Source organism: Anthonomus grandis, chromosome 22 (assembly GCF_022605725.1).
Source record: "Anthonomus grandis grandis chromosome 22, icAntGran1.3, whole genome shotgun sequence".
Taxonomy (NCBI): Eukaryota; Metazoa; Arthropoda; class Insecta; order Coleoptera; family Curculionidae; genus Anthonomus; species Anthonomus grandis.
In genome coordinates, this window is record NC_065567.1 from 38101764 (window position 1) to 38125989 (window position 24226).

The 24226-nt window shown below is 33.1% G+C and overlaps 1 protein-coding gene across 3 annotated transcripts in view; it reads left to right on the plus strand.

Moving 5' to 3' along the window:
* The first annotated feature begins 683 nt into the window (after positions 1-683).
* The window catches only part of LOC126748520 (tripeptidyl-peptidase 2), a 48306-nt gene continuing 24763 nt past the window's right edge, over positions 684-24226 (plus strand). For 2 of the 3 annotated variants that reach the window (XM_050457808.1, XM_050457810.1), the window contains exons 1-5: positions 684-827; positions 16551-16723; positions 16779-16910; positions 17232-17724; positions 20996-21239. In XM_050457808.1, coding sequence (XP_050313765.1) covers positions 16556-16723; positions 16779-16910; positions 17232-17724; positions 20996-21239 — 1037 coding nt within the window. In that variant the 5' untranslated portion in view covers positions 684-827; positions 16551-16555. The remainder of the gene's footprint in view (positions 828-16550; positions 16724-16778; positions 16911-17231; positions 17725-20995; positions 21240-24226) is intronic. The other variant, XM_050457809.1, reaches the window with a different exon arrangement.

Sequence of the window (24226 nt, forward strand, 5' to 3'; positions counted from 1 at the left end):
ATAAAAAAATAATTTAAATATTAAAGTGAAACATGTGGCGACATCTATACGTACAAAGTTTGAAATGGGTTAGGCCACTTTTCTGCCGATTCTTTGGATATTTGGGAATTGTTTTATGGGTTTATCTAAATATCAACTTTTTGTGGGTTAGGCCACGATAATTCTTAATGTCTCATTTATTAAGTTCGTGAGCAGAGCGTACAAAATGCATGCGTGCGCATTGCCATATTTCACCTCTAGGCACTTTATGCGTAATGATCGATTCCCAAACCTGTATAAGTGTTCTTGAAATATCTCTGGAAAAACATATGGAGATTCGAGAATCGATGTCCTTATCTATAACTTAATAAATAGATGGACAATGAGATTTTACAAGGTTCATAACATAAAAATCTATTCTTCTTGGTTTTATTTCATTAATTGTATTCATTTGTATGCTTTCTCCTGAAAAACATTTGTGTTTTGGTTGATTGGGTAGTTTTCAAAATAATGTATGAATATTTATTAGAGTATTAGTATTACACTTTATAAATTTGTAAAATACTTTGTAAATTCAATTTGTTCTATTGTTTACCAATTAACAAATAATCTTTTGTCAAATCAACGCAACGGATTTGGCGTGATTGAGTGACCTTATATCCAAAAAAAAAACTTTTTACATATCATCCTCCAATGGACGCATTGTTGCCATTCCTTTTTGGGTGACGTTTGTGGTTAGGTAGTTAAGTTTGTTTACCTTTTTAGTAAATCGTGACTTGTTACTTGTTCTTTAATAAAAAAATTGTATATTTCCAAAAATATTTTTCTGAATTTATAGATAATTGGAGGTGAGTAAATCTCTACCAAATATAAACTTATGAAGTGGCTATAGTTGCTTTTTGAAATCTTAATAATTTTTAGCTTCTGATGGGTATAGATTCAATTAGCACCCATACTCAGGTACCCAATCTGTAGTGAGTTTAACTATAGATAATATGTTTTACCTTATATAAGAAATTTATCCTTATATGTTGTAATATTGAAGTGGACAGTCCTATCTATAGACTGATTTAATCAAATAGATCTACTGTTTGCTTCCATTGCAAGATTCAGGGTATGAAAATTCATAAAAAATCTTTTTGTTTTCACATTAAATTGAATTGAGCTACTTCCATTATCAATAACATATAAAAATTAACTTGGTGTAATATTTATGTAAATGAACTGCAATATTTTATGTTGAACCTTTCCAAACAACCTTATACACATAAATTCAAAAGTTTTGCATCACCCCAAATTTCAGATTTTTTTTTAATTGGCAAAAATAGATGGCAAAACAACTAAAATGGTAAAAGAAAACTTCATTACTCTTAAGAATTTTTTTTTAAATATAGGGTGATTTTTTAATACAAATTAAAATTAACAAATTGATAGTTTTTCTTAATAAAGTTGCTGGAAAACATTTTTAATACTGTGTATTTGCACCTCTAGCATTTATGCAAGGTTGGAGTTGCCTCACCATAATGCCTCTTCTATTCTTCCCAAGCAGCATGAACAAGTTCTTGTATAATTTTAGGTGCGCTTCTGCATGTTCTTCCACTGCCGTGGAAAACATACCGCAGTCATGCTGGAGATAGTGCGGGTCCAAACAATTGATGGCTTCTGATACCACATACTCATTTACAGTTCTGGTATGGTGAGGTTGGTCATTATCATCCATAAAAACAAAATCCTCACCAACAGCTCCGGTTGATAGTCTGATGTAAAGGTCTAGAATCTCCCTCATGTATTTGTCACCAGTCATTGTGTCTTGAATATAAATTAATTTCGTGGAACCATTAGATTCACCTTACTTTACTAACCCAGAACAAAGCTTTTCCTCCTGAAAATGTCGCAGGTACAGGATGGTCCGGAAATTACTATCTATTATCTCTCAAAATTTTTAATCATCTGTCATGTAGAATAAAGAGAGCTTAGACTTTTCCAACTTTTAAGTAAGCTCTTAGGACCATGTTAGCTGACTGTCCTTTTTACTTGTTGACAAAGTTCTTTAACTATAGATTTATCGACTACATTTAGTTAAATTTGTTTCCTTTCATATCATGTAATTTTATACTATTTTTATTAGCATTGTAGTTTTTTATTGACAATTCCTATACATTGTTATGATGTCGATAGAAATAAATGATTTGATTTGATATGCCGGAGTGTGCATGAGAGAGCTGGACAGCTTTTGTTGGCTCCCTCTATATGATATTCCAATCCGATGACTATCCTGCACCAAATTCTTGTTTTGTCAAAAAAACAGGATATTCCAAAATTCTGCAGGTAAAACCATGTGCTCTTGAGCACTGTAGTTGACAGTTTGTACTCAGGTTGTAGTAGGTGTACTTTTAATTGTTGATGACACTCAAATCTGTTGCCAGTATTTTTTTTTTTATTTATTTATTTACAGAATCCATTTACAAAAGTGTTACATAGCATACCTATACAAACATATATATTCAGATACAAAACCATCTATAAATCAATGAAAGGTGTAGATGACTTAATTAATTAAAGCCCCTATGAAATAATATTCTTTAACTGCCCCTTAAAAGATGCAATCCTAGAGTCAAAAAAGCTTATCTGTCCTGACAGACCATTAGCACTTCGAGCCATTCGTGTAATTGGCTCATTAATACCATAATTGGTACGGTGGAATGGGACTGAAAATATTTCTGATTGTCTATTCAATCTGGAAGGCACCCTAAGTTTAGAAAGAGACAATAACTCGGGACAATCTATAGTAGCATTTAAAACCTTATGCATAATAATAAATCCTTTATTAAATCCATAAAACATGTAGTTACAACAATACACATTTTTTATTACCTATGTGAGGTGTGGCTTTTGTCAGTAAAAAAAATTCTAACTTAATTAAGTATACAATTAAAATATTTATAAAATTTAAAGCATTCAGTCACTTATCCATTCATACATCCATTCATGTCATGATTTATCAAAATATTAAATTTAAATATAAATAAAAAGGCAAAACGCGAGTACACACAAATTAAATAACAAGAAAATATAGCATTCATTCACAAATTAACTCATGCACTAATACACAATACTAGATGAGAGTTTCATTTAAATTTTCAGCCATATACTCATGAAGAGAATAAAAGGCCTTTTCTTGCAGATATATTTTTAGATCTTTCTTTATCTCTTTATCTGATTTTTCTCTGAAGTTTATTGGGAGTTTATTCCAGACATCTAAGATACTATGTACCACATTTTTCTTAACAAATGTAAAATTTGGTTTACAAGTCTTGAAATTGTTTTTGAACCTAGTATTATGCGGATGTTGCCCTTTCAGATTCTCAAAAAAGATTTTATTGTCAAGCATAAACGAAACACATTCATAGATATAAATACAATAAAATGTTAGGATGTTATGATTAATAAAATATGGTTTACAGGATTCCTGATAGGGTAAATTGAATATAGTTCTCAAGCACCTTTTTTGCAAGATAAGAACTCTTTCAGAGTCCCCCGAATTCCCCCAAAGAATTATACCATATCTGACTCTGGACTGTATATAGGCATGATATGCTGAAAGGGAAGCCACTGTACCCACCTCCTGTGTTATTAGTCTCAAAGCGAAGCAATATCTGGACATATTTGCTGCCACCAACTCAACATGGGCACCCCAATCCAATCTTTCATCCATCATTACTCCAAGGAAGTTAGCTGACTGCTGTGTTCTTATCTCTGTCCTTCCAATTTGCACTAGAGAGCTTTCACTAGGCCGTTGTTTAAAGTTTAATATTTGCGTTTTGTTGACATTCAGCAGAAGATTATTTATGCTAAACCAGTCTTCTAGCAATCCAACAGTTTGGGCCACTTGATTTGCACACTCCTGATCTGTATTTTTCCTGCATATAAGACTTGTGTCATCAGCAAGCATAACCATATCATCATAGACATTGGTGACATCATTGGTGTAGATTATATACAGCAATGGTCCCAGAACGGACCCCTGAGGCACACCTTTTTTTATTTCTTTGTAACCAGACTTGAACTGTCTACCATCACTCATTCTGTCAACTACACACTGCCTACGGTTTGACAAATAGGACTCTAGAAGTTTAAGGGCAACTTCTCTGATTCCATAGGCTTCTAGTTTTTTAAGCAGTATTGAATGGTCAACACTGTCAAAAGCCTTGGATAGGTCAAGAAAAATTGCCATTGTAGCTTTTCAATCATTCATTGATTTAATAATTTTCTGCAGTGCTTGATCTGCTTGATCTGCCTTTTCTAAACCCGTTCTGTAATTCTGTCAGTATTTGATGTTTCTCAAGATAAGTTTCAAGCCTGGTGTATATAATTTTTTCAAAAACCTTGTTTATATTGGGGAGCAGTTTTTTAATTAAAGACCATGTAGCCTTCCCTTTATTCTCAGATTCAGCAATATATTTAAAGTTAGTAATTTTTTTAGCCTCTCTAATTACTTTTTTTAAGACCATACAATATTTTTTATAGTAATTTTTGCTAACATGTCCAGAAATCATTTGATGAAATAAATTGTGTTTCTTTTTTAATGAGATCTTGATACCTTGTGTTAACCAGGATCTATTCTTTGAGCTTTTTGATTTTATTTTTTTTATTGGAAATATTTGGTTGAGCTTAGTATCCAAAATACCCGCCAGCTTATTAAAAGCTTTTTCAGCATCCGCCTCCCCCAGCACATCATCCCACACACAGCCAGTCATTTCAGAACATAAAGCCTGTAATTTAGATTTTGAAAATATTCTCCCCATTTTCCATGCACCAACTTCTTTGTCGGTGTTTAGACTTGTATTAATTAAGATCTGTATTGCATGGGGATCAGAAAGGGCTGTTTCCAATACTTCAGCATTGCTAAAATCTAAAAAGTTAATGAAAAAATTATCTATACATGATATTTTATTTAATAGATTTGGTCTTGTTGTATCAAATATTGTTTGATTAAAATTATAAGAGTGTAAAAGATCCAAAAATTTCTGCTTTTCCATCCCACTCTCATTTAGGTTTTTTTCTGGCGATAAATTGACATTAAAATCACCTGTTATAACCATCCTAAAATTCTTGAAAGCTGAACATAAACTCTGACACAATTCCTCAAAGACATCAAGAAAAACATTAAAGTCACCAAGACATATATACACACAGAATCAATAATTTTTGATTTTTATTTAAAATTCCACATACTTCAATTTGTAAGCATCTCACTATAATATTTTTCCTTCCCATCTTGGACAAGAATGCAAACACCTCCATGCTGAATGTGTATTCTCGTATAACAAGTAAGCAGTTGGTACCCATCAATGTGGATGAAATTCTCCTCCCCTGGCCTGAGCCAGTGCTTGCTCAGGCATAAAATTTCATAATTTTTGTTAATATAATACATAAAACATAAGTTGAGTAATGTTCTTCGTGACTCTAATGTGGGTAAGTTCAGGTTATCCCTGACTGACTGATTAATACTTCTGTCTCCTGTAACCACATCTAAAAGCAGCCACCCTTAAAAATATATTTTGAGTTTTTTCAATCTCCTCAATGTAGCAGTTATATGACGGGGACCACACAATTGAGCCATACTCCAAGATAGGCCTAAGAAGAGAGCAATAAAGTAATCTAAAAGTAAACAAAGACACCACAATGCCTCCACAATGTAGAGATCAATACTTTAACTGCCAAAGCACACCTTGGAGTGATAGTATTGCCATAGTTGGGTTTTTTTGTATGGTTAAATGAACATTCTGTTGTTGATTAGTTACACACCTACCACTTCTCTTATCATAAGGAGAATTATTCTGGAGATAATGATTCTAAGTGAGAAACACATCATTTTTACAATCCTCAACTCTATTAGTGGTAAACACATACTTAAAATAAAATCTAGAAAGAAAGAAAGAAAGAAAATGTGCTATATTACGTAAGAATAATCTTGTGTACAAGCATCCTACAAGCTAAAAAAACAAAACACAAATACAATTTCAAAAATTGACAAAACAATGAACAAAATTAAACACAAAAAGACAAAACTTTTTGAACATACTTAAATTAAAGATAACTAAATAAAACAATCAATTACTAAATAAAGGTAAACTTGTTGACAAAACTAGAGAAGAAAAAAGGAAAAAAAGAAAACTTTCCAACATGTCCAAGGTTAAAACCTATCATTAAAAAAGTCATCCAGGTTATAATATGCCTTAGACAATAAAAGCGACTTTAATTCTCTTTTAAATTTCTTAATATCCGATATATGTCTAACACACAGAGGAACATGATTGTAAATTTTTTTACTTATGTAAATTAATGAGTTTTTGGTAAGGGAAGACGTAGGAATAGGTAGGGGAACATCATTTACACGACGAGTCAAATGGCCAGTGTCAGAGGGTAGTTTGGGAATTTTGTGAATAAGAGCAGCTGTTTCTAAGATAAAGAGTGAAAAAAGAGTTAGGATTTTTTCAGAAATGAAGAGGGGTTTGCAAGAATCTCTTAACTTAGCAGAACACAGGTATCTAACTGCTTTTTTTTGAATAACAAAGATAATGTTAAGTAGCCCCTTATTGGTTAAACCCCAAAAAGGCAAGCCATACCGAATATGAGATTCAATAAGTGAAAAGTACACTGAACGTGCAACCACCCCTCCCAGCTCTTGTTTTGCCATTCTTACTGCGAAACATCCAAATGATAATTTCCCAGCCAAATGTAAAATATGATCTTCAAACCGAAGGCGACCATCAATGGTAATTCCTAGGAACTTGCAGCACTCTTTATTCTGCAAGAGGGAATTTTCGTCAAACATCACACCCTGAAACTCGCACTTAAACCCCATAATAGACGTCTTTCTTACATTAAACACGAGCCTGTTGGAAGCACACCACCCTGATAAAATCTGAAGGTCTTCAAGGATACAAGTCTTAATATAGTCAGAATTTTTATGGCTCCATAGTATGGTGGTATCATCAGCAAACTGAACCACCTTGCCCTGCAGTTTCAATGAACTCAAGTCATCCACATACAGTAAAAATAACAGTGGTCCCCCAACACTGAACCCTGGGGAACGCCGCATTTTAGGGATCTAGAAGCAGACAAACGCCCAGACACTGAAACCTTCTGAGTACGATTTGATAGATAGGACTCAAGCCATCGCAATGCTACGCCTCTAAAACCATATTTATCGAGCTTAGATAACAGTATTCCATGATCCACACAGTCAAATGCTTTGGATAGATCACAAAACACTGCCGCCGATGACTCTCCAGAATTCAAGGACACATAGACGCTCTCCAAAAAGCTAAAAACAGCATCATGAGTCCCTTTACCGGCTTGAAATCCAAACTGATTTGCAGACAAAATGCCATTATGATGTAAAAAGGACAAAATTCTGCTTTTTGCAAGTTTTTCAACTATCTTAGAGAGGGTAGACAAAATGAAAATGGGACGGAAATTACAAGGCTGATCCAACTCTCCACCCTTATGAAGAGGGATAACTACTGCCTCTTTTAAACATGAAGGAAAAATGCCATTATGTAAAGAATTGTTTATGGCAGAAACTAAAGCATTTAAGGCTGAATCAGGCAAAAAGAGTAACAACCTCGAAGATATCCCATCAGCTCCAGATGATTTATGGTTTTTTAGGCGTTTGATTTCATTTTTTACTTCGGTAAGTTCGACAGGATGAAAGAAAAATGAATGCTCAACCGACACTTGTTCTAATAAAACACAATTTTATAGTTTGTTCAACAATATGAAATTCTTCAAACTCAGTGTCTTCTAGGAATTCACTGATGTAGTATATTAGCATTTTTAATGAGATTTTTTATTAAACATATTTTAATTTTTAAACGATTCAGGAAGGCGGTTCCAGATTTTGATAGTCAGATGTGTACAGTTTGTATTAATGGATGCAAAATTTGGCCTTTCAGGAATAAGAAAATTTTTATGTTTAGTGTTGTGCTCATGCGTTACAGTGTACTGCTGGAAGAAAGAAAAGTTATTTTTAATAAACAGTATAAACTAATAAATATACAGGGTGTACAACAAAATAAACTAATAAATATACATTTTATCTGGGACATGGGAACATGGAGATTTCGTAAACGGGAAGAGATATAGTTTCGGTTGAATGAGGAAAAAGTTGTGCTGTTTCAAACCTAATCCGATGCGATATTAAGATCCACGATATCTACAGGGGTTTTCAAAATATCGTGCTAAATCTAAAAATTAAGTTTTTAGAAAACCTACAATATCAACGCCATCTTAAATCCGATTTTAATAAAATTTGGTAGTTTTGGGTTATCTACTATAACCAATTGTTTTACGCTACCGATATTTTTCTAGGCATTTTAGATTTTTTGCAACCTTAGTCACCTTTGTTATTTCTTATGGACGCCATATTGGATTTATACGTCATTAAATAGCACGTAAAAAGAAAGACGTAATCTTGATATGGTGAAAAACATTAGTTAGAAAACACAGTTTATTCAAAAAACAATTGTTTTACTTGACTGTGAAACAAATGTTGGGATTGCTGTCATGGCGATACCATCGCTTTGTCAATACTTTTAACCTTTTAAAATACTTGTGATATTTTTAAAGGTATTGATCATTGTAATAGGTTAGACATTTTGAATCATTATGTTTTGGTTTATTTCACAAGATTTATACAGGGTGTTTCAGAACTATGGGATCAAACTTCTGGGGGTTGTTCAGTGCAACAGAAGAATCCATTTGAGTATAGGAACCCATATCCGGAAATGCGTCACTACGCCACTACGGCCCTAAGACGCGTTAAAATTTATAAAAAACATTAATTACCTAAATAGGATCTGCTGCATTTATTTTTACCTGTTGTACATGATACCATAACAACAATTGTTTAAAATCAACGCTTATCAATGTCAATTCTCAATGTCATGTTTAAAAATTTTATAGCTTACAATTTTTAAACATTTATTGCTAATGGAAAACTTTACCAATCAAGAATTGGCGGATATGCATTTGGCATACGGAGCAACAAACTGCAATGCATGAGCAGCATCGCGGTTGTATCATGAACGTTATCCTCAACGACAGCATCCTGGATACAAAAAGTTTATTGCGGTCCATCGGCGGCTCGCTGAGACAGGCATGTTTAACTCGAAAAACTCATCCATTATCCCAAAGATGCTGGTCATACACTTTTATAAAAGGTAAAAAACACGAAATCTACAGCATCACAAAAAAAAATTATTTGTGATGCTGTAGATTTCGTGTTTTTTACCTTTTATAAAAGGCATGTTTAAGACCAAGATGCATGATACTGGTGTTCGAACCGTAAGAACGGTCGAATTTGAAGAAGAGGTGCTTCAGCGAGTTGCCGATTAACCATCAAATAGCACACGTGACGTCGCTAAGAATATGAATATGAGTAACGCTTCTGTCTGGCGGGTACTACACGAGCAACAACTCCATCCTTACCACTTCCAGAAAGTTCAAGGTATGACTGCAGCCGATTATCATCCTAGAGTTCAACTTTGTCGATGGCCCCTGGATCACATCATTGCACAACCAAGTTTTTTACGATATGTTTTGTGGACCGATGAAGCCTCTTTCACAATAGACGGTATTTTTAATAGTAGGAATAGCCTTGTTTGGGACGAAGAAAATCCTTATGCAATTTTTCGAAGAAAACAGCAGAATCGTTGGTCTGTCAATGTATGGGCAGGCATTGTTGATGATTATTTAATTGGGCCATACCTGCTACCGGAACGGTCAACAGGAACTATTTATCTGCGTTTCTTGGAGGAAGTTCTCCCAGAACTCCTTGAAAATGTTCCACTAAACGTTAGACAGCAAATGTGGTTTCAGCATGATGGAGCGCCGGCTTATTTTGCTGTACAAATATGCGAGTATTTGGCTCAGCGGTTTGGGCACCGTTGGATTGCCAGAGGTGGAGCAGTTTCTTGGCCTCCTAGGTCACCCGATTTAACGTCGCTCGATTTTTTCTTGTGGGGACATGTAAAGTCTTTAGTCTACGAAACTCCAGTAGAATCAGAGCTAGACTTAATTGGACGAATAACAGCAGCATTTGAAATCATTCAAAACGAGGATCAAATTTTTAGTGTAGTCCGCCGAAATCATGTGCGGCGTTTAAATCGGTGTATTGAGGTTGGGGGAAGACAATTTGAACAATTGTTGTGATGGTATCATATACAAAAGGTAAAAATAAATGCATCAGATCCTATTTAGGTAATTAATATTTTTTCTAAATTTAAACGCGTCTTAGGGGCGTAGTGACACATTTCCGGACATGGGTTCCTATACTAAAATGGATTCTACTGTTGCACTGAACAACCCCTAGAAGTTTGATCCCAGGGTTCTGAAACACCCTGTATTAATCAAGTGTTTTAAAATACGTAAACAATTTCGTTTTTTTGATAAACTCTCTTTACTCAACAATAAGTTTAAGATGGAGAGATTTACAAATAGAGAAAAAGTAGATTTATATGATTGCTTCATATTGTGCCGCAGAAATGTGCAATGAGCGCTTTTTAGATGAACGACAACCAGGTTGAGTGACTTTCAGTAGATTGAGAGATAATTTATTGAAGGGTGGTTCATTTAACAAGCCCAACATAAATAGAAATAGCGACGAAAATGTAGTACTTCAAAGCGTCCTCGAGAATTCGCGCACATGGCTTCGGCAAATCGAGGCTAATGAAGGAAGTATCTAAAATTACTGCCCAACGAGTTTTAAAAAGTACCGCCCATATCATAAGGACATTAGTCAGGGACTTCGAGAAGAAGACTTAGACAGATGGTCAGTATTTTGAAACTGATTCCTCAGAAAATGCCAGGAATCTCCTAGATTCCCTTTAAAAGTGTTGTGGTTGGACAAAAGCAAGTTTACAAATTGTGGTGTCTTTAATAGACATAATAATATTTATTAGGCCGATGAAAATCTAGTTAGAAACCGCGAAGTTCATTATCAAACAAGATGGGGATTTAATGTTTGGATAGGTATTTTAAATGGACATGTTTTATTTAACATTTTTATTGACAACCTAACAGGACCAAGATTACAAGGCAATTGTTGAAAATTATGTAGATCCCAGTTTAGAAGAGTTGCCTCTTCATGACATAGCCAACATGTGGTTCCAACAAGATGGCGCCGCTGCACCCAATTCTGCAATTATTTCTAATTACCTAAATAAACAATATGGAAATAACTGAATAGGAAATCGAGGTCCTATTGTGTGGCCTGCCTGCTCACCTGATTTGACGCTCCTTGTATTTCTGTGTATGGGGATACCGAAAAGATTAAGTGTATTTCACTAATCATACTACAGTGGAAGAACTTGAAGTAGTCGTCCGACAAGCAATTCAAGAAATACCACAACAAATTGCCAAAAATGCTTGTTTGGCTATGATTGAGAGGTGTACATTGTGTATTAACAAAAATTGAGATCTTTTTGAACACTTTATTAACTAATTTTATTTTGGTTAATTGTAATTTGTTTAATTTCATGTATGTTAAGTTAGAAATAATTGTTGTCATTTCAACAAATAATTTTTTTATATTTCATTATCATATTAATAAAATGACTTTCTTGTTTGAATAAAAAAAAACAAAAATAATGGATTAGCAGTCTTTGTTTTCACAGCCAACTAAGGCAGAAAATTTTTTTTTTAATAAATTTATGTTTTCCGCCATATGATGAGGTTGAAAAGGTCTTATTATGTGCTATTCAATGACGTATAAATCTAATATGACGTTCATAAGAGATAACAAAGGTGACTATGTTAACGTCAACCGATTGGTCATAGTTCTTCTAATCCAAAACTATCAAATTTTATTAAAATCGGATTCAAGATGGCGACGATATTGCAGACTTTCTAAAACCCTAACTTTTAGATTTAGCCCCATATTTTAAAGACCCCTGTAGATATCGTGGATCTTAATATCTCATCTGATTGGGCTTGGACTAGCACAAGTTTTTCCCCATTTAACCGAAACTATATCTCTTGCCGTTTACGAAATCCCCATGTATACCATTTTATCTGGGACACCCTGTATAGGCTATAAAGTGTCAATATATTGTTTGCAATAATAGGTTGTCTACATGTTGCTAATGCTTTTATTTTGAAAATAAAGCTAAGACAACTTTTGTATAAAATGAATGAATAAAAATTCTGCTGCTTATTACATTATTTTCCCAAAACGCTAACCCATATCTCAGCCTGGACTGCACGAAAGCATTATACGGAATTATAACACTCAATGCGAAGCCAAATCTTATAAATACCCAGAACCTCTTGTCAATAGTAACTTTCAAGAAAGGGCTTTCCACCGCACCTCTCCAACATACTCCTCACCATTATTCGAATTGTAGATTAAATTTGTATTATAAGCAAACAGTATTATTTACTTGGTAGTGATGTTTACAATGTAATTTTCGTACAAGAGAGAGCAGAGGACGCAGAATAGACCCTTGTGGTACACCCTGTATAATGTTTTTTTGGTGCGAGAGTACCCACTTCCCCTGAGAGTTTATTTCAGTGACTCTCAGTTGCCTATTAGTTAAATATGATTTAAATAGTTGTAATGCTGTTGCCCTTATGCATGTTTTACCATTTTACTAAGAGGCAGGCTATTATCAACGCTGTTAAAAGCCTTTGACAGGTACAAACACAAATCCGCTGTAAGCCGCGTACTATTAAAATATGCTATCATAGTTTTAAGAGCCTGGTAAATCGCTGACATTGTTGCTCTGTTAATATGTGGTTTACTTCCAATAAGTCTATTAAGCGATTGAAGAGTAATGAGATTGAGACATTTCCAATATCCTTACTGTCTGTAGTGTTCAATCTTCTTTCTATCTTTTTTTTGTGAATTGGTAAGACCTGGCTTTCTTTTAAGGGCTTTGTTATACACCCTACTTGAAAAGCTATTATAACTAACGATATGTGTGAAAAGTTTATTTATTAATAATGCAGAAGTTTTTAATATTTTAACTGGGATTTCATCACTACCCATTTTTTTGTTTTTTAAGATAAGTATACTTGTATTGTATACTTCTAAGACTTGTATACTTCTTGTCAATAACTGGTTTTAGAAACATAATATTGTTTGTTAGAGATAGATCAGCTTGTTTATTTTGATTTATTACAGGACAAGAACTAATAAAGTAGTCATTAAAATTATTCAAAGTGGACTTTTCATCATTGCTAGGAAATGAATTAAAGATAATAGGTTTAGTGTTGTTTTTATTTGTTATTTGCTTTATTAGAGCCCGATTCTCTCAGTTATTTTTGCCACAGCAATTGTCTACTTGTTTTACAAGTTTAATCACTCTATCTTTAATAAGTTTTATAAGAATCGTTTGTCACCATACCTGTCAATCATATTTCATATAAATATCTCTTTGTTTTACTGGAAATTTCGATACCATCATCATGGATTACCATGCACTTATGGGAAAGTTAAGCCACATAGCTTCTTGAAGAATATTATTAAATTTTGTGCATGATTTTGATCCTGTTGGCATCAAGACTAAAAAGATTCTTTTTTGTGTAGATGTGGAACTAGCTTCAGCTGTAAGAGTATTTAGTTTTATAAATTGAGCAAAGTGATAAAGATATTGGGTAATTTTAAAAGTAGATTAAATGAGCCAACTTTATAAAGCATTAGTCAAAGTTGAGGTTATAAAAATAAGTAATATTTAATTTTAGAAAAGATGTCCTATTAAATGCTTTTGCTGTTTAATGTTTGTCTTTGATCAGTAAAATGGCTAGTCAATGTTGCAAAGCTAAAAAAATCTAAAGAATATCTATTTTTAAGGCGTGGCAATCGAAAATCTGATCCAAGAGTAGGATTTTAGTGACTTCTTCGTGATAAGGGCCAATATCTCGAAAACCATCGACTTTTTACTAAAGTCTGTTTATGTTTTTCTGGGTGTTTATGGGTTGCTCCATCAGCCCCATTAGTATTATCGTTGACTTTCCGGACTCCCTGTATACTATTTATACTCTTACAACATAGGTCATTCGTAGATACTAAAAAACGAAAATTAAAAAGCCTTTATTGAGTGTGATTGGTTTCGCCATAATGCAGCTCCTAGGGTCATGGCGGTGCTAATCTATTGATCCTATCCTTGTTTCCTGCATATAGTGTATAAAAGGTACGAAATCTGTTTTCTAGTTTTTTGGAGTCAGTGGTTCCTATTTTATGCAGTTTATTTCTATATGGAAGAAATTTGGGTACAGTTTCTTCCTTCTTTGACGAACTACATTTTCACACCTTTGTATCCATGATTTAAATTGCTGAAAGGAGACTTACCAGCCGCGAATATACCAGCTGTTCCGCGACTTTCGTGCATCATCTTGTTCGCCTCTTAAGCGCCTCTCACACGATCAGTATTACTGACAGTCTTGAAGACTGACAGTATTTCGTCAGTATTTTTCACGCGACCTCACACGATCAGTATCAGTCATCAGTCTGCTCGAATCGTCTCTTGAAGTGTGTTCAGTCACCTCCTCCTGCTTGAATCCTTTCCTGCTTGAAGCAGTTAAGCGTTTAGGCGTGTTCGTTCGCGTCATTTATCTGTTAGTTATTTTGCTATGGATTGTAAAAAGAAAGCTTGCGCTGCTATTATAATTTTACATTTAACAAGTGCTAAACGTAATAAGCAAAAGAGACGTTGGATTAAGCAATGGATTAGTCAACGTGAAAAATATACCCATCTGAATTTATTACATTTTATTAAAGACAAAGACCCCGAGGATTACATTGCTTCTTAGAGTATTGATTTGTTTTTTTACATCGTCAATGATCGCATTTGGTTAGGACTGCACAAAAAATTTAAGCAGAGCTTCATATCCTCTTCTTTTCTTATCTCTGTCACAGTATTCTGATATACTTGAATTCCACAATTCGGGCATAGACCTATATAGGTCTATAAATTGCGTTAAAATATATTTTTTTCCTTTTTGTTCTGCTTCACACAAATCAGGTGAAGCTATCGAGCTCAGAGCGGTCGTTTCCTGAGTTTCTTCCATTGTGCACGGTACTCAACTTATCTCTGCCTCTGTCTCTGCACGGTGCACGATGAAATTCAGACTGACGACTGTTGGAATGATTGACAGTCTCGCCCTCTCACGGTCAGTATTTTCATCAATCTTTTAGCTCCGCCCCCAATGACTGACGTGTTTTCAGGATCCCGAAAATCACATCAGTCATTCATTCACGACTGACAGTCTATCAGTACTTGCCCTGACACGATCCGTATTACTGACAGTATTTTGAAATAATCTCAGTAATACTGACTGTGTGAGGGGCGCTTTAGACCCGAAGGTGCGACAAAGATGGAGCGAGTGACACCTTGCGACATCTCGAGGCACACGTGGAAGGTTAGCGAATGGAAAACAATGGTCCACCTAATATATAGGCAGCCCTCGCTGCTGGGAGTGGACTAAGTCCGAATATTGGCGCGACTTTTAAGTCGATATAAATAGAGTAAAAATAATATAAATAAGTGCTTATATTATCTTAGCTCATTGTGTTTAGTGTCATACAAGTGTGTAATAAATCAGTTGACTATTTTTGTGCATCCAGTGTTTTAATTCACACCTAAAACAACCTAAATTGTGCCTATTGCCTAGATCAGATTTAATTCACTTTTTAACAGACAAAATCTTATTTTTTCATATTTTACCTTATCAGATTTTAACTTAACTGTAGTCTGGACCAGTGTTACTCAAACTTTTTTCGTGACGGAACCCTTTTAAAAAACTAAATTTTTAACGGAACCCTAAACTCTAAACTACAAGCAAAAGCAGTTATATGTAAATTGTTTATTAATAATCATACAAAAAAAGATAGATACAGGTCCACTTTGATACATGCATTCATTTATTATGACTGCTGGCGGAGCCCTACCGGACGTTTCGCGGAGCACCGGGCCTCCACACATTCAGGTTTTAAAAATCATTTATTAGTCATTTATTTAAAAATCATTTATTAATAACAGATGGCCAAAAACTAAATTTGCGGTCAAAGAAAAATAGTAAGGAAAGATGTTTTATTAAAAAGCTCACATAATTCTTATCAAGTTTCAGAAAAGATATATGAACTGAACATAGTCTTTGTATAAATCTGAAAGTGAGTGCAAATAAATTAACAATAGAATTTTCGCATTTTAGAGTGATTTAATTAATAAATTCGTTGCCGTTTTCTTAATTATTGAAGCATCAAATTATTTACTTAGATCATATTTAATTTTACTTTATTTAAATTTACTAGTATAGTATTTTAACATATTTTTCTCTTTTTGAGCAGTAAATTCTAATACCCTGTTATCTTGTTAATGAAGTGTAATTAATATAAAAATGTATACAGAACTGGAGTACTAGAGTAGTCATATTACATTCACTTTTAAATTATGGGAACTGAGAAGATCCTTTAATTAAGTCATTTTTTTGTAGTTAATATTACTGTTGCCATTTATTATTCTAATTCAGAAAGTCAAACATCTAAGGGTTATAATTCATTTTAGAAGAAATGAATAAAACGAAGCCCATCGAAAATGATTTCCCTATTTCGGGCTTATTACCCAAGAATGAAACCGGCGCTGCTTCATTTTTAACGAAATATCCTACATATGATGGTAGAGGTATTGTAATTGCAATTTTGGATTCAGGAGTCGATCCTGGAGCTCCTGGATTACAGGTAAATAAGACCTAATTTTTAATTAGTACTTGTTTATTAATAGTTTTATTTACAGAAAACCTCAGATGGAAAAATAAAAGTAATAGAGAGGTTTGACTGCAGTGGTTGTGGCGATGTTGATACCAAAACCATAGTAGAGCCTGATGATGAGGGCTACATTACTGGTCTTACTGGGAGGAAGATGAGAGTAAGTGAATTATAGGTTGTTTGTAATAAAGCTACATATCTATAGTAGAAATCATAATTTATCACCTATGAATAGATATGCTTTGGAAATTTTGTTTTTTAACTGTTATTGTACTCTTGAAGATATCAGAGAAAAACCAGAAAAGATATACAGATATATCTTTTCTGGTTTTTCTTATGAACTGTATTTGAACTTAACTGGTATTTTGTTCTAGTCAGCATGATATTACAGATACTCTGTAATAGACCAATATCTTATAATTGTAATTAATATTTTCACCATAAGCGTCCGTTATAATATAAATCGCCGCTTTTATCTTAGATTCCAAATAACTGGAATAATCCATCTGGAACGTTCAGAATAGGAGTTAAAAATGCATTTGATTTGTATCCTGAAAGGCTTAGGGATCGTGTCAAAGGAGAATACAAGAAAAAGAACTGGAAAGAAGGCCAAAGAAATGTCCTAAGCAATTTGTGGCGTGATTTATCGCAACTAGAAGATAAACAAAAAAAGACCCTTAATGAAACTGAAAAATTATTGAAAGAAGATTGTGAAGCTAAAGTTGAATTTTTAAATAACTTAGACAAGAAATATTGCGATAATGGTCCCGTATTTGATTGCATACTTTATAATGATGGCTCAAAATGGATGTGCTGTGTTAATGTTAGTAGTGAAAATGATCTCTCAAAATGCCCCCTACTAGGAGAATACAGTGTCACTCATGAGTATCTACCTCTTACGAAAATAGATAATTTAAATTTTAGCTTTAATGTGCATGATGATGGAAATGTCCTTGAGCTTGTAGGAGTTTGTTGTAAGTATACTCACATTTTATAGACTTAATTTTTAGAATTATTGGGTATGTAGATAAGTGAAACGAACAGAATATGCTATCCTAGAAATAGATGGTGATAGAGAAAACCGGTGTTTTAGGATATTTGAAGTCTTAAATATTTTATTATATTCTCTAAAAATATTTATTAATCTAAATTTAGATATTAATAATAATTTTAGCTAGTTTCATTGTAAAGTCAATTTTTCTTTGAAGATAATGGATAAAAATATAACTATTTTTGCTAACAATCTGTATTTTGAAATGTTATAAAAAATATCTATAAAACATTCTAAGTTATACAATATAGGTACATCTGACGCACAATACAATTTTTTTTAGAGAAATGTGGGTGTGTCACATGTTCTTATTACTTAAATCAAATATATTAAAGTGACGTTCATTCTGAGGAACATGTAGCAATTGAGAATATTGACTAAAAATCACAATGTTTATTAGTATAAGTTAAACATAAAACTATTATTAATTTCTATAAAAGCCATTTTGTCACTTTTTTTAAGGCATGTGTACAATCATCAAAAAAATATCTCATTTTATTTATTCTGTGACTTCTGGTATTTAACAATCTATTATTTTAAAAACCTTTGATTTAATAAACAAGAAAATATTGCAATAATATTTTACTCAGTAAGTGTATTTCCCTCTTCCATATAGCTCTATAAAACTGTAAGTCATATATTAATAATGTTAATCAAACACCTATTAAGTTATTCAAATAAAGTTAATAAAAATAGAACCAATTGGCTATATACTTTAATTTTAGCATAAGGTAATAACGGTAATATACAGTGACCGCCTAAAGTTCCGCATAAATTCGATAAAAATTAGAAACATGATTTTTTGAGAAACCGCTCGGACCCGTCAATTTTTATTTTAAGTTGCGCATTATTTCACATAAACTTTTGTATACAGGGTGGAACAAAAAAAAAGATATGACGTCATCGGTCATTTTTTTAAACGGAATGCTATATTTTTTATTGCATTTATGAAATATAGGCGAAATTGCAAGCAAGTTTCGTATAACACACCTTATCTCAAAACTCAACTGTTTCCGAAATATTTACATTTAAATAATAAGAAAACAAATAAGTACGTCTATTTACAAATTAAGGTAAAATCGAGGATATAAATAATCTTATAAACACTACCAATTGCTTCTATTTCCATGGTTGCACTTGTAAAGAATCTCCATTTTCGAATGTCACTGTCAGTTCGAAAATTAATAGTTTTTATCAGAATAAATGATGGCTAATTTAACGAAAACCCAACGAATTGAAATTTTGATGATGCTGGAGTACAAACCATCCTATTTCTCAGTCAACAGTTAGTAGAATAGAGCACAAATTAATAACTTCAGGTCATGTTAGGGGCATGTCGGTACTGGTCAGTGTCAAATCCACACTGGGCAACTGAGGCTCACCGTCTATTAACTTTTACACATCTATTACACATCTATTAACTTTTACACATCTAGATGGATAGCACGAAGAGGGCCAATAGAGTGGCCGGCCTGGTCACCAGACCTAAATCCCTGCGACTATTTTTTATGGGGGTACCTGAAAAGTAAAGTTTATATTGAGAAGCCAAACAACGTAGAAGATTTTAAAAATAGAATTTGATATAAAATTAGACGTATATCGCCCGAAATAATTGACAGGGTTTTACATGAGTTTGTAAACCGTCTTGCTCTCTGCCAAGAAGTAAATGGGGATCAGTTTGAACACTTGATACATTAATAAGAGTATTCACAGTTTATAACATTTTATCCTCCATTTTATCTTAATTTGTAAATAGACGTACTTACGTGCTTTCTTGTTAGTTAAATGTAAATATTTCTGAAACAGTTGAGTTGAGTTGAAACAAAGAGTGTTATACGAAACTTGCTTGGAATGTCGCCTATATTTCATAAATGCAATAAAAAATATAGCGTTCCATTAAAAAAAATAACCGATGACCGTCATATCTTTTTTTTTGTTTCACACTGTATACAAAAATTTATGTGAAATAATGCGCAACTTAAAATAAAAATCGACGGGTCCGAGCGTTTTCTCAAAAAATCATGTCTCTAATTTTTATCGAATTTATGCGGTACTTTAGGCGGTCACTGTATCGAAAATATACAAAATTATTCAGTCTGCTCAAATGTAAATCTGATGTAGTTTTTAATAGTGAAATTCATAGACAGAGTTATATGATTGTGGTCCAATACCAGCAGCTTTTGCTGATAAAGAATAAAATAAATTATGTTTAATCAGTTATTATTTGTATGACTTATACACAATCGTTTATTGTAAAAAAAAGGTAACAAGATAACAAGTTCAGCAAAGTATTGCACAAACATGAACATTCGTATTTCAAAATTCGTTTTTGTTTTGTTTTAAATCTTATTCTTGATGCCCTCTATGAGGCTGATACTTTCAATGTCTTCATTTTTGTATGAATATGCTTGTCTTTAACAAGAATGTATTACGCAAATGTATTACAAATTCAATAGAACTGCAGAGTTTAGCAAATATCTAAAGAACTTTCCGATTATAGATTATTTTCATTAAGAGTATTCTCTCAGCAAAGTTAAACAAAAAAACAACGTAATGGTTAATTTATTTCCCACAACTGAAAAGTCTACATGACCAACATGGTATCAATCGTCTATGGATAAAAATTTAAACCAATCTGCAGTAGTTCCCTTGAGTTCAAGTGTTGTAGATATGATAGTCTCAACATTAGTAGAGATAATAAATTGCTTAAAAATAAAGAATTAAATTCCATCAATTTTGCAAAAGAAAAAATAAACCTGGACTCTTAGGTTTTCGGCAAGTATCCGTTTTACCACTCACCATAAAAAAGTGGAAAATCTGTTATTCTATTAACCAGTTTTAAAACCAAAATCTATTAATAAGCAAGCGCCTCATCCCAATGAAAAATTATTTACTTGACGACAATAACCTATTTCTAACAATTTTCGATACCCAAGTTAAATTAAGCCATTTTGTCATAAAGTTCAATAGCTTCATAAACGTCTAAGCAATAGGTAAAAATTGCATACGGCTGTAAAGTCAAAAATTGAAAATTGTTACAAGACGAGTTCACTTAAATTTAACATTTAAATTGAAGTATCTGAACAAGCGATTGAATTTAGTTTATTTATCTATGTACATAAAGAGTGAGCTAATAATATACTTGTAAATATTTTTTATTTACTAATTTTTATTTTTTATATCCCTTTTTTTAGCAAGCCATGGGACTCATGTAGCGTCAATAGCTTCATCTTACTTCCCAGATTTGCCCGAGCAAAATGGTTTAGCTCCGGGCGCTCAGGTCATATCTCTTACTATCGGAGATGGTAGGCTTGGTTCCATGGAAACTGGTACTGCCCTAATAAGAGCCATGATCAAAATTATAGAACTTAAAAAAAAGATGAACATACATGTTATAAATATGAGTTATGGCGAACACGCCCATTGGGTTGACACGGGGTAAGATTTTTAAAACGGACTTTACTTTTTGCACCTTAGTATGTAAGAAACACAATTAGATTTTATAAAAATCGAAAAATTCAGATTAATTGTTCACAGAGTGACTGAAAATAAGTCGATTTAGTTGTCCCAATATTTTCAGTTACAGTTTTTGACTGACGTAAACTAATTAAATCCAGCACTCAGTAATTTATAAAGCGCGCAACTACCGAGTGGTCACTTAAGCAAGGTAAGCGGCTGTTTCTCAGAAACTAATAATCGTAGGACCTTAAAAAAAACGTTATAAAAATGCCCCAAAAAAATGCTGGAAAATATTTTCAAGTTCATTGGTCAGCCGCTAGAGGGAGAGGTCAGCCATTAGAGGACGCACTAGTTAAGTATTTTGATAGTTAAAACACTTCCGGTTATGCCGGAAATAGATATCAACTGACACCCATTAGTAGATTTTACTATTAAGTAAAATGCCACTATTAAGTAAAATCTTGCATCTGTATAGGTAGGGCAGAAAGTAGGAAAAAAATTTTTTTTGTAATAACTAATAATAAATTGAAACGTCAAAACGATCATTTTGATCAAAATGCCTTTTACTAATGACGAGGCTGTTGATTTGTTAGCTGTATATTTTAAATGTTTTCAAAAGGCAGCAATCGCTCAAAAGGAGTGTGCGATGTGCTATCCAAATCGCAGACATTATGGCTGATGTATTTTTTTGCGCTTAGTGCAACCCTTGTGGGCTACTGAAAGTATTCATCCACCTATATCCTACGGTAATTACATTACGTACATTCTAGACGTAATACCAGCAGTATTAATTGGTAGAACCGAAGAAAATCTAGTCAATATTCTCGCATAGGATTCTCACCCCTTTCAAAACATATATTACATATATTATATCTAAATATTTTAGTTTATCAGATACGATCGTTTCGTATTGATGCAAATTTGTTTTACTTTCAAACTACTTCCTTATCGTTTTGCACCAAGCCTTAACGGATATAGATTTCGATGGGCGACTTGATTATTGCCAGTAGTTTCTGGGCATGATTAACGAAAACCCTTAATTTCTGTCCAGAATTCTTTGGATAGACGAGGCTACTGAGAAGCAAAGGTACCCCACAATTGCCATAATATGCACTATTGGTCTGACGAAAGTACTCATTGGATACAAGAAGTTCAGCATGAAGGACGCTACAGTGTACGTAAACGTACGCTACAACGTACCTAAGGCACTAATGGGTAACGTTTTCCTATAGTTCCTCAAAAACACATTGCCAATTTTATTGGAAGATGTAAATCTTGGATCCTAGAAGATATTTCTGCAACTTGATGGCTGTCCAGCATTTTGCAATAAATGTGCGAGATAGGTGTTCTGAATGCAATATACACAGATCGATGGATATATAGGAAGAGGAAGTCTGTTGCCCTGGCCAGCCAGTTTAGATTTTTACCTATGGGGAAGAGTAGAATATCTTGTTTTTTAGTCTAGCCTAGGGAAAATTCAAAATGCCAATCATTGCTTGCCTAGAGATGAAATTGAATATGCTATTTTATCTACGAGGGAAAGAGTGCAGCTACGTGTTGAACATAATGGCGACCATTTTGATTATATAAGAAAACACTAAAGCAATTTTTTAACAATCGGCTTTTTTTAAACAACCAATTACTTTTGAAAGAATTCGTGGATGATTTTTTTTACTATGAAAATACTTTACCACGAGTTGTGATACTTTGAGTCTTCTTAACTAGGCTGAGGAAATGGGAATTTACGACGATTTTTGTGATTTTTATTTTCTAATAGTCACATTGTTTTTAATAACTTTTAGTTAATAAGTATATACTATAACTTTTATATTAGTAATGATGTTCGATTGCGGGTTTCACCAGCCTGTTCAGCTTTGTTCCCTGCTTTTTATAACATAAAAATAAATATATTGTTGCATTTGAGATTTTTTAAATAACTTGCATAGATTAATACTTCTTAGATAGGAAGCCTCCATAAGCGCCAATAGAACACTGAACCGCCGACTGAATGTGGCGCCCTCTAAATGTCGAGGAGTAGTACTAACCGGAAGCGAAAATAGGTTTGTGGCGGCATAATAGCGGGAAACTTAAACTTTTATTATGGCGCCAAATTTAAATTTCGCTTTACGCTACCGTTAACTTAAAATAAGTGAAAAATGCTTAGTTTTTTCGGAAATTGCAGTAGGCATATTGAAAAAGTGTTAAACTGGGACTTTTTTGTCTATATTAAAAAGTCCTCCATTTATCAATCAGAAATTGAACAAAAAATATTTACAAAATGTAATGCTATAGTATAAAAAGAGATTATAGCAAAAAATTTACTTATTTTATTATACTTTTTATTAGTTATACAATAGAAATTAATAGTTATATACGTCCAAATTCCACAATGTATAACTTAATTTAATTGGTAATTTTGTTGTATAAAAAACAAAGTTTGTAAAGTAGAATTTATACAGAGCGTTACAGAACGTTATAGAAAAAAAAATAAGATGAGTTCTGATGTGTATTGAGCTTCGCTGAGTAATTTGTTTTGGTCTCCAATGTCTAGAAATAGAAAGCATATTTTGAACTATTAATTTTTAAAATTAAGAAAAGAAAATCTTTTTGCCACATTGTCCATGTGAGATCCTACTGCATTATTTAAGACCTGGGTGCAGTTTTTAACCTTCATTTTATTTATTTTTGAAGGTAGTACATGACAATCCGTTAGCTTGGTGCACATTCTGTTGTCGGTTGTTGCTCTATGTGGTTAAAAGTGGTCAATTCTTCATAATCGTGATCTGCAAAAACATATAATGGAATGTTCTATACATCTTTAAGTCAAATAAAAAGATGTCATTTGGCCACACAACAGTGGTATCAGTTTAAGAGATAGATTAAGTTAAATGTAATATTTTTTTACTATCATAAAGGTGAATGAATAATTAAAGAGTTTAGTTTAACCCAAGCAGTTTTTCATTTAA